The 17,724-nt window shown below is 39.6% G+C and overlaps 2 protein-coding genes across 4 annotated transcripts in view; one reads left to right on the top strand and one right to left on the bottom strand.

The window, feature by feature from the left end:
- ptp4a3a (protein tyrosine phosphatase 4A3a) overlaps positions 1-9,789 on the top strand; it is a 31,034-nt gene extending 21,245 nt beyond the window's left edge. For all 3 annotated transcript variants that reach the window (XM_059556733.1, XM_059556734.1, XM_059556732.1), the window contains exons 3-6: positions 338-430; positions 5,900-6,030; positions 8,398-8,472; positions 8,826-9,789. In XM_059556733.1, the coding sequence (XP_059412716.1) occupies positions 338-430; positions 5,900-6,030; positions 8,398-8,472; positions 8,826-8,943 (417 nt within the window). In that variant the 3' untranslated portion in view covers positions 8,944-9,789. The remainder of the gene's footprint in view (positions 1-337; positions 431-5,899; positions 6,031-8,397; positions 8,473-8,825) is intronic.
- Positions 9,790-10,438: 649 nt separating this feature from the next.
- LOC132145597 (uncharacterized) lies at positions 10,439-17,724 on the bottom strand. The gene is made up of 6 exons (XM_059556731.1): positions 16,922-17,724; positions 15,914-16,102; positions 15,318-15,790; positions 11,319-12,226; positions 11,005-11,197; positions 10,439-10,863 (listed from the first exon to the last, which is right to left on the bottom strand). Exons 1-6 carry the CDS (start codon positions 17,190-17,192, stop codon positions 10,618-10,620), a joined length of 2,280 nt encoding a protein of 759 aa, XP_059412714.1. The 5' UTR covers positions 17,193-17,724; the 3' UTR covers positions 10,439-10,617.

Below are 17,724 nucleotides of genomic sequence, written 5' to 3'. Positions count from 1 at the left end.
CACATGGTCTATCTTAAGACAGCGCCACCGTCACATGGCCCACTCATTCTTATCTTGCTGGGAAAGTGTGTGTGAACCATAGAGGCTTTAATGATAACAGCACATCCACAAAGCCTCCGTTTCCATGGATACCCATCCCAGTGCTCCGTCACATGGCAGGGATGAGGGACGGAGCGTGTTCATGGGCAGCTTACCTTACTTTTCCCTCCATTAAAATGATTGTGTTTGTATATTAATGTGGAAAAATTATGTCAGAACAAATGGTGATTGTCTGCCTTGTTTATTTTTTTCTGAATTCATTTTTTATTTCCTTTATTCTGTTCCCATCATGATTTAGGATCTTAAGAAGTATGGTGCCACGACGGTGGTCAGAGTTTGTGAAATAACCTACGACAAAACTCCACTGGAGAAAGATGGGATCACAGTTGTGGTGAGTGCACATCTTCTTGATGAATTGTCAGAAAAAAAAACTCCAAAAGAGGACGTGACATGAGTTGGAGGGGTTTTATTTCACCCTTAACGGGTTTATTTTACAATATTGACCATCTAACTGTAAATCGTAATCTCGCTTAATACACAGCAAAAGTATTCCTAACAAGTATTTTTGTTTAATTGTCCAGTTATAATGTCTAAAAGTCCTTAAAACAAGATCAATTTACTTGAGAACAAACACTGAATAAGAAATTAAAGGTATAGTTCACCCAAAAATGTAAGCTTGGTCATCATTTACTCACCCTCAAGCCATTCCAAACTGGTATGGGTTTATTTCTTCTGATGAACACATGATTTTGAAGAATGTTGGTAACCAAATAATTGACGGTAGCCATTGACTTTAATATATATATTTTTTTTCCATACTATGGAAGTCAATTTCATATCATGTAGTTCTAAGAACTCACCTCTAGGAACTAGCCGGCATGGAGGCTGACAGCGACGTCTTTATCTACGGCATTTACAAACATCAACAACTGATGGACGCATGTTTTTATGCTGTTTAGCTGTTTTTATTGTGTGTAGTGGATTTCATGTTAACAGAGATGGAATATAAATGCACATTTTACGTGATTAAGAGCACGAAAATCTGACAATCTCTTATGATGACATGCAGTGTTACATATCATCGAAGCTGATAAAAGAATGCTACTCTGCAAAAAATAGGTAGCTAAATGTCGTTATTGTTGCTTTCTCCATGTTCGTGGAGTAAATAGCTTTACTCTGCTTTTTAAAAATGCCAGGTATCCGGTGTTTTATATACTATCGGCCAATCAGCCTATACATATGTCACTGGTAGTTCTTATAGACCATTCTCTGAATTAGGAGCTAAATTAGTTTTCCCAAAAGGAGTTCCTAGAACTAAAACCGCCTGCAGTGTGAACACACCAAAAAGGGAACTTCTGGGAATTTCCTCTAATAGTTCTAGGAACTATAAAAACTGTCAGCTCTTTGTTTACCAACATTGTATAAAATAACTTTTACATGCTTCTCATGTAAAACGATCTCATTTTGAGAAATTTTCGATATATATTTATATATATATATATATATATATATATATATATATATATATATATATATATATATATATAAAAATAAATAAAATAAAATATGAATTTAGTATGAAATTATTTTAGAAAACTTAAGTGTTAGGAATGACATAAAATTAGGGCTGCTATTCAGAAAATAAATTACCTGGAAAATCAAATTTTAGTGGTCATTATACAATAACATTTGACCTCAGAAAGCCACCATCACTCAGTCAGAATCAGCTATTTTAACAAGCTGTATAAATAAATCATGTTAATCTGACATTTAAAGGGCCAGATGGTGAAAACGATGGCGAGGTAAGAGCTTCTGGTGCACTTCGGCAGTTATTAAAAGTGTTCTGCTTTAAAAGCAAAAAGTGAAACCGTTCCCTGTAGACCCCCTTGACCCCCATATACACTCTCTCTCTGTCTCTGTCTCTCTCTCTCTCTCTCTCTCTCACACACACACACACACACACTATAGTCATTATAGAGAACGTTCCCTTCCAAGCAGCCACATTTGTTTCTTATTACCAACGTCAACGTGTCACTGTTGCTATGGTAGCTGCAGAGCCTGGTCTCTCCGTGTGGCCTCCGATTGGTCCACGCCCACCTTCCCCCACCACCCAACCTTTCTTTTATACTTTTCCTCTTGACTTTCTCACAGCAAGCCTGAAAAGAAAATAGAAACCCAATGCGAACTGTTGCATAAGTCCCATCTTCACTGCCTTGTGTGGATATGAAGTACACGCTGGCTGTTAGACGAACCTCTGCAGTCCCGAAGTCATTTGCCAAGCCTGATAATTTGCTAAATCTGTTAGAAGACACGTGCAAAAGACTTCAACGTGTATGCCGCATTGGACGTCAGCTGCTTGCATTGGCATCGAACACGGTCTAAAACGTCCGCAGCTTCATGGTGAGCTCATGCAATGTCAGTCATGTGACGCACAAGTTGCTGAGAAACTTTGTTGAAGCAAAAAACCCCAGTGGGAACAATCAGCAGTGTGTATTTGTGCGAGTACCTGCAACAAGGGAATAGGGATGGGCAATATGGGCTTAAAAAATATATCACAATAATTTCTGGTATTTATTGCGATGATGTCAGTTATGATAATTAAAAAAATCTTATGCATCCACTAAGAGACAAAAAAAAAATCATGTTTCTTTAGAGAAAAGTATTAGGTTATCTTTCCTGTTTTTACCATGGTGTTGTAAGCATTACAGTTTAATTCATACTGAAAGCCGGAGGGCGCCCGTGTGCAGAAACTCCACATGTCGCTCCGCTCGATCACACATAGATATGTCAACAACTTATCACAACAACAATTACAGTTATTCCCGGGACGACTAATTCTTATCGTGGGGAGAGTTTTTACTGGTATATTGCAAATGATAAGATATTGCCCATCCCTACAAATGATTTAACTCTGTGCTTCTGGGAAAGGACCGATTGCCATTCCGCACCCTTCCAACTCAGACCGTTTGTACCAAGATCTGTGGGTTTGAGCAAGTGACCCTGCTACATAATTCTGGATTCCCAAAGTAGGCCACGGCTGTTTACCCAACCTGCATTACATCAGGAGCCCTCCATCCGCTCCCAAAAGCTTTCGGAGGTGTGTTTGCCCGGGAAATCAATAGGGCAGACTGGAGGGAAGTGGAGGAAGCATTTGTGGCGCGTCATTCGTGCTTCAAAGGCTTTTCTGTAAAGCCAGCCTCCTAGCGGTCTCGCCAGTCTAGCTTGTTTACTTGAAAGGACTCGCATCTGCTAGTGTTGAACATCCCGTTCTAGGGCTGTAGTGTGACTGCATATTACTCATCAGTCTTGTGTGATAAGCGATACTTTGAGGCCTCTAAATGGTGACTTATGCATCTGTACTGTGAGAAAGCTCTTTAAAATTTAGGCCTGCCCTTCCAAGCCTCTCTGGATCACTTGAGTGTGTGTTTGTGTGGGCATCTGTGCCTGTGAAGACATGCCAGTTTGCGTGCTGGTCTACGCAACCATTGACCCTCAGCAGCTGAACCACATCAAAGTCCCTATATAGGAGGGCAAATGGGAAAGGAGGCGTGGAATTTTCCGGATGTCCTGTGAAGCATGATTGTGAATCACCTCTCACCTTGAGGTCACGAGAGCACAAGAAAGCCACACAATTATGCTAAATTTATGCTGTGTTCCACATGCCTCCCAGGCCTTGCGCTTTGTCTCACTGACACAGAAGCATGTACCGCTTTTACCAACCACCCGGGGACAGGGACGGGGATTGAAAGATGTAACCAGATGTACATTACTACTAGGGTTGTGCGATACTGACAAAAAAAATATATCTCGATACTTAATGGGAGTATATATATAAAACATGGGGATTTGTTTTGCTTTTATAACATGAATTATAGGGGCATTGTCACTGTATTCTGATAGGCTTCATCATACAGTGAATGCTTTTGAATGCGTTTTCATTTATTTTTTGCAAAGTGAATGACACTCGATGTCAGCACGCATATCAATAAAATTACAATTATGATATTATCGTAGACAATAAATATCACACAATAAATATTGGTTTTATAGCAGCATCTGAACATCCCTAAACGTATCATACCGTAGTTAAAAAAAACCTAACAATTTCAGTTGACAGGAGACTCCTTGGTTCCATACACCATTTAGCGTTGCTCTCAGATTTTGTTGTCATTTCCCATTCTTTGTTCTGAAAATGTATAAACCAAAAGCATTCTTAACCAACTTTTGTTTCAAGTTGTATCACATTATAACAATATGGTGATTTCCAAAACTGTACTTCTAATGAACATTTGGGAAGAGCATCTCAAAGTTGTGTGGTTGAAACTACTCTTGACCTGTGGTTAGAAGTACATACAGTTAATATATACAAATTTAATTCTACATCTTTTAGTTTGTCCATCAGAAAGCCACAGAGTGTGCATGTGCGAATGTTCCTTAGTTCCTTCAAGGAAGCCTGGACTATGACGCAAGAGGGAACCAGTGATTGTATCAACCATCTGGAAAACACATGGAGGACAAAAAAGCCCTCAAATGCCATGTTTATTAATTCAATAATCTGACATTAATCTGATCGCCAGATGATTAATTAGCAGAAGTTCTTATTCCACTTTCATGATGTTGTCATTAAAACAGTCTATTTTGTTGAATAAGCAAGGTTTGAACAACAGACATGCCAAAAAGTTACTACAGTTCCATGGAAGTTGAAACTAGATTTCTCCAACAATGCATTGTACTATGGTACACAAGCAGCCAGTTACATTATTGTCAGGGGGGCACATCCCCTGAAGGTTATTTCTAAATGGTCCTCACATAGTCCTCAATCAGTGCTCTATGCTCCCTCAGCACCTTCACCATCTGGATCACCCACTTTTACAAAGAAACAAGTATAGAAACATACAGAAAAAGCAATCAGATCTCTCTTAGACTGTGAGGACTGATGCAGTGGCCCCAACCAGTATTTGGAAACTTAAGTCACATTTAAGAAGTCTTTGCATTAAATGCAAATCCGGTGGCGTCTGTAAACAAATTCTGCACTAGCTCTTCTCAAAACTTCAATTCACACAGGTGTCCTATTAGAGTAAACATAGGTGTGGTTCATCACATTTAACTCTGAACATGATCATCTAATGTTGGACAGTCACAAAGTGTTGCAGTACTTACATTGTTTGCAAAATATTTGGCTTAAAAAGTTTGTACTATATTTCAAATAAATGCCACCTGGCCACTCTTTAAATTTTTTGCTTTCGTTTCCTTAAAGCCTGTTCATGTTAAAGGGACGTTCACATTGACGGTAATTTGTAGCAACCAAACTAAGGCAACATGAGCAAAAACAATCACTGGATACAACAAATCTGAACAGGTTATCTATGCAAATGAGCAGCAAACCAAATACCAATGGGACTGTAGACTATAGAGCTATCTTGATCTGCTTCATGATGGAACCATGAAATAAAAATAATGCTACAAAATCAAAATGTCACTGTGCTGCCAATGTGAAAAAGTCCAAAGTTTCAAAGTCAGAGCTTGTCTTTCAGTGTAAATGGGAAACGGATAGTTCACCCAAAAATAAAAAATAAACATTTATTCACCCTTATGTTGTTCCAAACCTGTATACAATTCTTTCTGCTGTAGAACACAAAAGAAGATATTTTGAAGAATGCTCATAGCCAGTCAATTGCCAGTACCCATTGACTTTTCATAATATTTTTTCCCTTCTATGAAAGTCAGTTGCAACCAGCAACATTCTTCAAAATATCTTCTTTTAGTGTTCAGCACAAGAAAGCAAGTCCGATTTGGAAAAGTCTGAAGTTAAAGATGACAGAAGTCATTTTTCGGTATGTGCTTGTTCTTCTGTCCCCAGGACTGGCCATTTGACGACGGCGCTCCTCCTCCATCTAAGGTCGTGGAGGACTGGCTGAGTCTCCTGAAGAGACGATTCCTAGAAGAACCCGGCTGCTGCGTGGCTGTGCACTGCGTGGCCGGTTTAGGAAGGTCAGTATATGAGCTTACAGAAACACAATCACATTGCCCTCAAGATGTAAACATATCTTTAACTTGCTGGTTTTTGCTCAGCCCTGGGAACTCAGGGGTAAATGGGTTCATTTCTTGTCTGGCGGCCCATAAGTAAGCCCACCTCCGGGCCCTGTTCGAGACCTTAATCTGGAAAAGAATGTGCTCTATAGAACATTATGCACCTCTGGCCTCCCAGGAGACACGTCTCCTCTATTAACCATGGATGAAGTTGATAGTCCTCTATGGGCTGAGGGAGAGGTACCTCTTCAGAGACTTTAAACTGGCCAGAGTGCTCCGCCAAAGTCAACAGTCCTCACACTCTGTTTTAAGAGGCATCAGGGTGAGAGCCGAAGACAAAACAGGAAGTTGCTTTTTAGGAGCATATGTTATTACTGTCCTCCTCAAACGCGTGCTCTTTCCATGACCTTTATTCCAGACTGTCTATCCCACATGACTGGGATTCTCTAGCTATACCTGATGCTCCCAGTTACCTAGTGGGCGTCCCACGACTGAACCACGAATCGGAAGCTGTTTTTACCATAACAAAATTCAGTGGGTACAGTTTCATGGTAATGACAAAATCAGTCATTCTCTAAAGCAATATTGCACAACATAATGTGCTAGTGCAGTTATAAATGCAGAACAGTATGTCTCGTAAGGAGCTCCTACGGATGATGTATTTATGCTCTCTGTTGGCGCACGTACAGGGAAACAAAACACCCCAAACGTCAGCTGTAAAACAGTGAGTGACGTTAAAAGGAGGAGGGAGTCTGGCCTCGCTGCTCTCATCTTTTGGGCGGTAAAACTCCATCTCTGACGCACTTCATCCACTTCCAAAGGGAATCGGTCTTTACTCTTGAAAGAGTGTCTGTGTTTTTTTGGCCTGACTCGTTTATTTTCATTTAATTCAGATGGCAACGCTGTTTAGAGCTGGAGTTGTGCTGTAGGATTTGACTGTCTTTACTGTACGGTGTATTTTTGAAAGGGAAGCTTTGAGGGTTAAGTATTAAAATTTGTTTTGCTGTCTAAATCGATCCGAATGATCCATCAGTTGTGGCCACTCACCTTTGCTGAAATTGTTTTGTTCTACTATGCCTGAATCTTTACCTTTAGGTTTGTGAAACATTAATTATTGTATGATGAATTAACCCATCTTAATACCTCTCCATTGCTCCATTACTCTGTTTTTCACTGTACAGCTTCTAAGATCTCTCTGAGGTCATCGAACAATTGAGCTTTTCTAATGAGCCAGTAGTTATGTGTGTGTTAGGCTTTCCAGGTTTGATACCACAATGAAAGCTAAAATGCTGTTAAACACTTTTATTATTAATGTTATTGTTATAAATATTGACAACAATTGACATTGATAAAATATTAATATTAAAAGTGCAATAGATTAAATTTATACTGTATTTAATATTTTAAGTAAATAACATTTTTTAAGTGTAGCATTTTCTTAAATCTAGGGTTGGCGATTTCTGAGGGGCTAGCAATAGCAAGCTAGCTTTGAAAGCATAAGATCCCACCCTCCCTGCAAAGCACTCTCCAAAGCCACACCTCCTCCAAAACATAAGTGAGCACAGACAGACCAGAGTCTAACCAGCAACACGATGAGGGACGGCGTCAACGCTGTCAGATTACCAGTGAGAAAACAAAGCGCATAATATTACAATAATAACGCCTTCCATTCTCATTCGTTCTGCAACAGCGTAATGCAAATACCTACGTTGACAGGTAGGTAGGACAGCCTATCGTAATAATAATCTGATGATAATAATCAAATAATCTGATTGGTCGAACATTTAATGGTCCATTTAGACCACTTAATTCAGTGATTGCTATCGGGATGTGAAGAGACATTCAACCAGCAGAACAAAAAAAAGTTTTTGAATGGGAAAAACCCTTACCCTTCCTTTTAATAAATAAAAAACACTTAAAAACTGCTTGCAATTGCTTTATTTATTAATTTATTACTTTATTTGTATATATAACACCACAAATATTAACAGAATTAAAACAATGTAATATATATATATATATATATATATATATATATATATATAGTTAACTTGCATATAATAGCCAAATAACAAATAAAAACAATAAAACATAGGTCCTTGAATATAAAAACAAGAATACAAAAAGTATTAAACAATATGCTATTTTGACATTGCTAGAGTAGGTGCAGTTTCAGTGAGCGATCTCTCTCTCTCTCTCTCTCTCTCTCTCTCTCTCTCTCACACTCACACACACACACACACACACACACACACATACAGCAGTCTGTTTTTGTCAGTGTCGCACCTCTCTCAAAATTTGTTTTTTTTTTTTTCTTTTTTCCTGCAGAGCTCCAGTACTTGTGGCCGTGGCACTGATTGAAAGTGGGATGAAGTACGAAGATGCCATCCAGTTCATCAGACAGTGCGTACATCTTTCTCTTGACTTCTTTCAAGAACCACAGACCTTGAGCTCTTGCCGTCAGCAGCTACATTCATACGAGTGGATCTTAAACACTTGTTCTCAGTTGCTTGCGCTTGCCAGAGTGCCTTTTGATAGCAAGGCCAAACTGAAAGCTTTCATCATGCAAAAGATTCACAGTTAACCCTTTAAGCTCCATCTCTTTGGTTACAATTTTAATTTCAATGCTATTTTCAGCCCTGCATGGTCTGGAATGAAACGTGAGATCGCAAGCCATTTTTATCTGCCTGGTTTCATTCGGTTGGAGCGTGACAAATGTAAATCAACACACTAATGCTAATTTTCTGTGTTCGCAGGAAGCGCAGAGGTGCAATAAACAGCAAGCAGCTGACGTATCTAGAGAAATATCGGCCCAAACAAAGACTGCGCTACAAACACCCGCACATTTTCAAGAACAAGTGCTGCATCATGTGACTGCCGTTCTGAACCGAGCTGAACCTGGCGGACTGGGCCACAACTGATGCACTTTGCTGTTTTACTATTAAAATATGAACTGATTCGGTCTGGATGAAAACCCCACTGGTGCCTAAAGTCCTCCTCACGCGGACTGTGGTGCGGATACTGCCATGGCTTTTCTAAAGTCTAAACGGCTAGATAAGGCGAAGGCAACCTCTGACCTTTGACCCTGCACCGGGACTGACACCCTAATCTTGCCTCAAATGATTGTGATTGTCTGAAAGAGCCAGACGGTGTGATAATGTGAATCTTGGACAAAATTAGTGCTCTTTCTCACTCTCTTTTCTTTCCACCGCTTTCCTGCTCTGCTTGGTCAGGAGTGCGATTTTTAGACGACTGTGGATCCTTTAACACGTTCAGTTTTCAGCACAAATCTTTTTACTGGTGACCTTTTCCGTGATGCTTTTATGTCTTTTGACCAAACGACGGTTAAATTGTACTAATGAAGGGCTCACGTGAAAGATATTTCTATTCGGGTGAGTGCCAGACACTAAACGGTTTCAACATGAAGTCAGATGAATTTAACAATGGAAATGCTTACTATGAGTGTTTATGTGTTTAAACTCAAACCTTGTGTTTGCTGAAATGATTTTAAGGTGTAAGGACTGCAGGGCTCCCTGGAGGCGATATGTCTATGATACTTGTCCATTCAGGTCAACAGAGATAAGATGGTGAAAAAAAACGGCTATACATAAATGAATAATGAATGAAAAATGAAGACTGTGGTTTAAAGTTGTTTTTCTCTGTTTTTTACGAACACACCTCCAGCTGCATAATACAAATAAAGGCTGTTGCAATCATGAATCAGGACTGTTTTTGTCATTCGATGACCTCATAATGTGTAACGAGTTCACTGTTCATATCAAAATATTGACACATTGCCCTCTGCAGGACAAAGACTCAAACTGAATATTTCTACATGATTTCAATAACTTTTAACATTTTTCTCGCACAGACAAGAGATAGTAAAACCTAAAATTATTAATATCAAGAGTAAAAAAAAAAAAAAAAAAAAACTGAAACCGGGATAGTTACATCTTTTGTCTAAATGTTCTTCAAAAGCGCCAGCAGATGGCAATATTAAACCTGACTTGTTGAGCATCATCAGACTTATTTACACATCACACACATTTTTCCAGATGTACACACGCTTTATTGTTTTTATTTTAATGTTTATAATACACAAACATAAGCATTGAAATATAATAAATTTGTATTACAGGCCATAAAACACAACCAAATCTAATCAGTGGTGTGCTTCGATCAATTGATCAAAATACTTAAGTGCCCAACAATTAAGAGAGATTAATATCTTTATTATTTATCATTTTTATTATTTATGTTTATTCATATATTTCTTACAATATGTGCTTAAAAATATACACTGATTAAGTCATAGCTCTTCCTTAATATAACATTGGCTATTTGACTCTATTTGATGTCAATAACCGCTGACTGAGCAGTGCAGTGTAACAAATGTAAATGAACCCATCTTCCTATGTCTACAGGCCGGTGCTTCTGTTTTTCCAGAGTCTGTTCCTGATGCGTCCTCGCTTTTGTTTCACTTTTGTGACATTTCAGTTATCTGTTCTTAGGTTTAGATACGAGCCATTATGTTGACACTGGCCATCATTATTGAATGTGACTGATCTTCAGTAAACTGCCTGGTGTGTTCCTGGTCGTGTGGTGCAGAGGTTTGGGGTGGATTTGAGGATGACGTGCTGGACTGGCTCTGCTCGGTGAAGTTTGCGGTCCACGAGGAGGAGATCGACACAAATTAGAGCTGAACCGCACGGGTGTCACAGTGAGCAGAGGCAGTGATACATGCCTTTGCACAAATGATATGCCTGTCAGATGTAGGCCATGCACCGCATTCACCTGTAGGCAGACAACAACATGTTTTATATTATTATTTACATCTGCCATATAATTAATGTTGTTTACATTATTAGAACATGACAAACTAGTGTAAGACTCAGTATCAATGCTTTAATGCCATTTTGTCTAATTCATACTGACCTGCTGGTATAAATGGGCCGTCCGTGCGATGCAGAGTCCTCGTGTCTCATCGGTGGAGGCTTGCTTGGCGTCCCAGATTTTGTTCACACTCTGCTGGAAACGGTCAAACTTGCAGAGCTGAGAATGGACTTTTTTGAACTCCAGTCCATCCCTTAAATTTCTGGTCGCCTTGAAATTTCCATCGAGCGTCTTCCTGTATAACAGAGAAAAAATGCAATGAGCCAAAATGAGAATTGTTTTATGGCATATTATAAAATGATTTACCACAAAACATATAATCAAATAAACCATTAGCCAAAGGAAGTTTTTCTTACCTTAATTGCTTCATTTGGACATGTTTGATATATCTCCGTAAAAGACATCCAAGACGCAGCTCAACACTCTTAAGTGTCTGATTGACGGTTCCTCTGCACAGGTCGTACATTTCAGAGGAAATGTTGTTATTTTGAAAAGCTCGATCCAGCTGCTGGAGGTTGTTTTCTTGAGCTTTGATGTCAATTATGAACGATGGGTCTTTCATGCTTGTATGAAGCAGTTTGTCTCCGTCCTCCTCGCTGTTCTTCATGTACTGCTCCTCAATGCTGCCCAAGACTGCAGAATCATATTTGCGAGTCTCGGGTTTCTCAGACTTCTGAAGTGAAGGCTTTACTGGAGTCTGAATTTTGGGCAGTTTCACAGACGAGGAAGGACGGGTGTGGACAGAAGACAGACTCTGACGTTCTTCCGCTGACATAGCACAAACTTTTGTCTCCTCTATAGACTGTGAAATCTGAGGAAGAGCAGAAGATCTGACGAGGGACGGACAATGGAAGCTATGAGGAAATGGACTTTGGAGGTCTTTCTGAACCATTGTCTCTTCAAATGGTGTCTCTGTTATCTCCATTGTCTCCGTATCAACTTCTGGTTCCTCAACAGTCTGCAAAATCTGAGGAAGAGCAGAAGATCTGATGGGGGACGGACGATGGAAGCTATGAGGAAATGGACTTTGGGGGTCTTTCTGAACCATTGTCTCTTCAAATGGTGTTTCTGTTATCTCCATTGTCTCTGCATCAACTCGTGTCTCTTCAGATGATTTGACGTTTGCCTTTTGCTCTGTGGAAACTTTTGTCTCCTCAACAGATCGTGTGATCTTGGGGAGAGCAAAAGTCCTGGCAAGGCCAGGAGGAAACGGGCCATCAGCAGACGGACTCTGGAGGTCTTTTGGAGCTGTGTCCAATGTTCCCTCTAATTTTTTCCAGAACTGAGCAAATTCTTTTTTTTCTGAGCGCACATTTCAGTACTGTGAGCAATTCGCAACCACACGACCTGCCGAAAATGACCACGAGCCTGCGTTAGCCATAGGGGATTTAAAGAGATGACAGCAAATGCATCAATATGTTTACAAGGTTGATATTTATTCAATAACCTTTATAATGTTTGGACTTTGGGAAGATTTTAATGATGGTGATGGTCAGTTTAGTTGAACTTAAAGGATATTTGGTTGATAAGGTTTCAATAAGGTTTAGAGAGGTTATGACTGGTTCACTGGTTATTATGACTGATAATGATATATAAAAAATAAAAGTATCCAAGATGTTTAGTCATTTCTCAGCAGGTACAACATTTAAGTGGAACTTCATTGAAAGAAAAATGCTAATGCTGTGCTTAACAAAAATAGGCCTATTAAATTGACATGGTGTAAATTTTCCTAAATGTAGCCTATATAAACAATTGAATAACTGCAACAAACTAGTGCAACAAACTAGGTTACAAAACGTTTGAATTTCTTTGAGGATGATAGGCCTATCAGGCCTATGAAAGACACATCTCTCCAAAGAACAGCATCTGAAAAACAGGTTAACCAAAAGATTAACATAATTTCTCTTCAAAACACAAAATCATTATTACATTAAACAACTGCAAATATACTAAAACAGAATGAAACTACATGATTCAATGACTAAACATAATTATGTCAAAATGTTGTTGCAGTAATCAAGATCACTTTGATCTATATTGTAGGCCTAATAGGTCTAATTGAAAATATTGGAAATAAATTTCTACCTCAAATCTTCTCTCGCCTGTCTTTGTCCCCTTTCCAGTGGTTGTAGACCTTGTCAAGGTCTATAGGACCCTCTTTTTGCCTTAATTTAATTCTCATCAGTTGGTCCAAATGGAAAACTTCAAGGCGGTTGCGCGATTTTGTCTTAATGGCATTCATTAGGCTGAAACCGCGTTCACAGTCGGCGCTGGATGCTTGGAATGTGCCACAAATGTCAAGAAGTTGTGCCAGATCTGGAAAATGCTCACTTTTCAGCGACCAGGTTACAATCTCAGAAAATGATCTGAGCAGTCCGATTTTCCTTTTTTCATTAACCATGAACTTGAATTCGTTGTATTGTTGACAAATGCGCCCCGGGACCGAATCGTCTGCTTCATGCATAAGCGCTTCAAACTTCTTCGCCAGACTGGTCACGTCATTCAGCCCATGATCAAATTCACCAACTGCATGATCCAACGTGTCCGGCTCAAACGCAGCCCACTCTTTGAGCTCATTTTCAGGGAAGCGGGCATCCAAGTGCTCACAAACTTTATGGACAAACAGAAGAATGTCCCGTGTGTTCACTGCACTCTCACTTTCCAAAACTGCGAGCGCTCGTTTGCCCCAGTGAACTCGCTCTCCTAAATATTGCGCTCGTAGTTTCTGTATTTTCGCTCTGGCAATGCAGTGCCCATCCATGACCGTAAGATTACTGCGCTGTAAGCAGGTGCACAGCTGAGCGAGTTCCTCAAGCACTTCTGCTAGCACAGTGATAGCAAATTTGTACTTGGTGTCGGTTAGTTTTCTATGACAGTATTTCGCAATGGGGTCAGAGTCAGCATCTTTTGCACAGTATTCGGTCAACGCGCTGAAATTTCGCAAAAAAGCGTGCACAGCTTGGTAGCGTGACAGCCAACGCACTTCATTCAACGGTCTAAAAGACAGCGAATCCACTTCTAAAACCTCTGCCATCTCTGTGAATTTGGCTTTCTTCACAGATGATCTGCAAAACATGGAGTATACTGTCCGGAGTAGCGTTTCTACCTCTTTCATTATAGGGACATCTTTCCATGCGTCATCGATTCCTAAGTCCTCCCTATGGGCCACGCAGTGTTGTTCAGTCAGGTGCGGTACCTGACGCTTCAGTAAAGCAGCCACTCCTTTATGTCTGCCTAACATGACAGAAGCACCATCTGAAGTAAACATGACCATTTTGTTCATGTCTAGCGCATGGTCTGCGTAGAACTTGGTAATGGCATCAAGGATGTTTTCTGCAGTGCATCCTGAAAGCTGAATGATTCCAGCAAAAACGGTCTTGTAACTGAAATCAGTTTGCTCCCGAAACTTAATGTAAAGGACAAGCATCTTATGCACTGAGATATCGGTACTTTCATCCACAATTAGTGTGTGGACACGAGCATTTCTTATGCTGCTTATCATCTCAGTCTGCACAACTGAATTGATGCATTCCACAAATTCAAAAGCATAATTTTTGCTTCTCCAACTCTGAGGTAGGTCGACGTATTTTGCCATATGATCGTGTATATCCTGAACTGATAACATGGACATGTTGGTGTTAATTGCTAGCATCACATTGTCGATCAATATTTTTATTTGTTCAGGGTCGGATCGTGCTCTCTGAATTCTTCTCTCTCGGGATTCATTAGTTTCGGTGAGAATTTTATCGATAGAGTTCCCATGTCTAAGTCTTAATGTTTTCAATGCGTCTACATGGACTTTCTGTGTCAGATGACGCTTTAGGTAATCAAGCTTCCACTCGGACCAATGTTTCCCCCGAGCGAACTCTCCTTTCACTTTTGCCTCCGAGCAGAATTTGCAGATCACGCCACTCCTTTCTTCATATGTAAATATGTCTGACAGTTTTATCCTACCTGGACCATCTTTTGTGTCAGTTTGGACTATTTCATCTAGCCACTCATGTTTAAACGTTAGGCAGACCTTTTTCTGGGGCACCTGATCTGCCTTTCTCTTCGCCATGGTAGCCTACTGTATAACTGCTGCGGGGCGCCCGCCAAGAGTAACCTAGGATACTTGTATGTAAACATTCTAACGTAGGCTACATCCGGCTTGGTTGTCACATCTCAGTATTTTAAATGTTTATTACCTAGCCTGCATCGCCTTTGATGCTCAGATGTTTAACCCTTGAAAAAAAAATTGTGCGGTCTGAAAAATGTGCGCGGTCTGAAAAATCTATTGCGCGGCTACTTCAACTGGCCTGCGCGGCCGCGCACGCGCGCAGCTTAGAGGGAACATTGGCTGTGTCTAATGTTACCACTGGTCTATCTAGTGGCAACACTTTGACTTTTGTCTCCCGTACAAGCTCTTTGACCTGAGGGAAACCAAAATCATCTGCCTTGGGTTTCACAGGAAAGGCAGGCAATTTTTGCACCTTCTGCTGCTGACCTGCAGATCCATTTTGGTGCACAGGAGAAACTAAGACGTCTCTGTTCACATCTTGAACCACCTTTCTCTCTTTCTGAGGTGTCTTGAGAGTCTTAATTTCTAAGCAGTGATCTTGAAATGCCTTGTTGAGGTTTTCAATGGTCGCTGCCAATAGTTTTAGTGCCTTGCTTGTGGCTGGACTGCAGGAGGATGATTTGGTGATGTTATTCAAGGCGTTGATCAGGTTTGATGAGTACGTTGATGCAGCGGTTGAATTTGCCTTCAATTCTGCAACTGTGGGACAAGTCGGCAGAGACTGAATGCTTTTAACTACTTTGGCATCCAGATCTTTTCCTGGTTTACCTGAGAACCAACACATTGTACACTGTAAGCTTCCTTGACACAGCATTTTAGATCAGACTGCAGCCAAAGTGATTTAGATATGCTTTTTAATGAATGATGGTGTGTGTGTGTACATTAACCTACCTTTTGCCTTCACGGTCAGAACTTTTTTCGAGGCAACCTCCTGCATTTTTCTGAAGCTCTCTCGAAGGCGGCTCACATTGTACACCATATTGGCCTGAAACTCATTAACGATCTTCTGCAAGTCCTCCAGCCACTCCATGCTGACCATGGATTTCTCCACTTTTTCAATCTCCCATTCTAGCGATTCCTCTGCAAGAAGCAAAACATAAGTATCGTTAACTGTTAAGTACAGTTAGATTATATTAAAAAGCAGATCAATATATATATATATATATATATATATATATATATATATATATATATATATATATATATATATATATATATATATATATATATATATATATATATAATTATATATAATATACATAATATATGGTTTAGGGCTGCACAGTTAATCAAAATGAAACTGAAATCGTGAATTGCCTTGTTGTCACTGTCAAATCTCAAAGGCTGTGATTTAATTAAATATATGCGCTGCTTGTCTCAAAGTCAAGTGCAGATCTCATCTCTGCATCTGATCCCAATTTGGGGCTTTAGAGTAAATCTGTAAATGCATTAGGCATCATCAATCTTTCCTGAAATGCTTGTCAACAAAAGAGAAGTTTTAAGGGCTATCTACAGTTCTCCTCAAAAAATGAAGGTTAAAGGTCGATTGTTTAATGTTTGAAAATTAAGAAAAAAAGCCATGAATATTATTATTGATTTTATAGTTTTAAACACTAAATATATTTTTATTTTAATAGCAATTTTTAAATTTTACTTTTACTGGTTGATCAGTTTGCAATGCATTTAGGTACAACTGAATACCAATACATGCCTAAATATGAGTATCTGATTAATTTGTATTCTTTTTTTATTATTATTTGAAGTGCTAGTTTTTTGTGAGGGCTTGAAGAATCAGGCCAATTAAAGACCATTAACTTGACCACTCTATTCAACTCATTGGTCTGAGTAGGCTACTGAACTACATATGTATAAGTGTATAACTAAAACCAGATTACTAACGTATATAGTTAAATCGCTCCAGCAGTGACTGAAACTCCTCCTGGCGCTCTCGGGCTCTGTACTGAAGGTCCAGGATTTTGTTCAGCAGCAGTTGATGTTTCACAAGCCTGTCAGTACAGTGACTGGAGGAATCATCATCGGATGAGTCCAGAGATGTGTTCCTCAGCGACATCTCTGACATTTCATCCACAACTGAGGACGATGAAGATGATGATGAAAAAGATGTATTCTTGTTAAAAGCAATCTCTGATCCTAAAGGAGAACTCTTCATGTTTTACAGAGACTTTCAACAGTTCTCGTTTAAACAGTTCTGAGAGTGATCTCTCTAGAGCCGTTTGATATTATCAAACTGAATTTCTGGTCTTTTTTGACAAGACGATTAAGCAAGATTTTCGAACTCGTTCAGACAGATATTCACTCACTGATATTACTCGCACAACAAGCGACGATGAAATAAAATGTTCCAATCGGTAAATCAGCGGCCCAGTGTGACGTCATCCACGAACATTCCATAGTGACGTGTCAGAGTTGCCCTGGCAACCATTGATTGCTCTTGAGTAAACAGTAAAGCTCTCCCCGCCGCCATTTTTGGGATTTTAAATTAATAGGAAAGTCTCTTGACTCTTTGTATTGTACGTTACACTTACAACGCAAACTTCATGAACAGCCAGGTAAATTAGTTCTTTAAAGTCGCGAATTTTACCTGTTTAATGTAAAGCGTGAACGAATTATGTTGATCTTAATGAGCAAGCATTCGCTACATCAGCGGACAGACCAGACATTATTAATATTGCAAATGTCGG

This window comes from Carassius carassius, chromosome 8 (genome assembly GCF_963082965.1).
Source record: "Carassius carassius chromosome 8, fCarCar2.1, whole genome shotgun sequence".
Lineage (NCBI taxonomy): Eukaryota > Metazoa > Chordata > Actinopteri > Cypriniformes > Cyprinidae > Carassius > Carassius carassius.
Note: the sequence above shows the minus strand (reverse complement) of the source record. Positions and strands in the feature narration are given on the sequence as shown.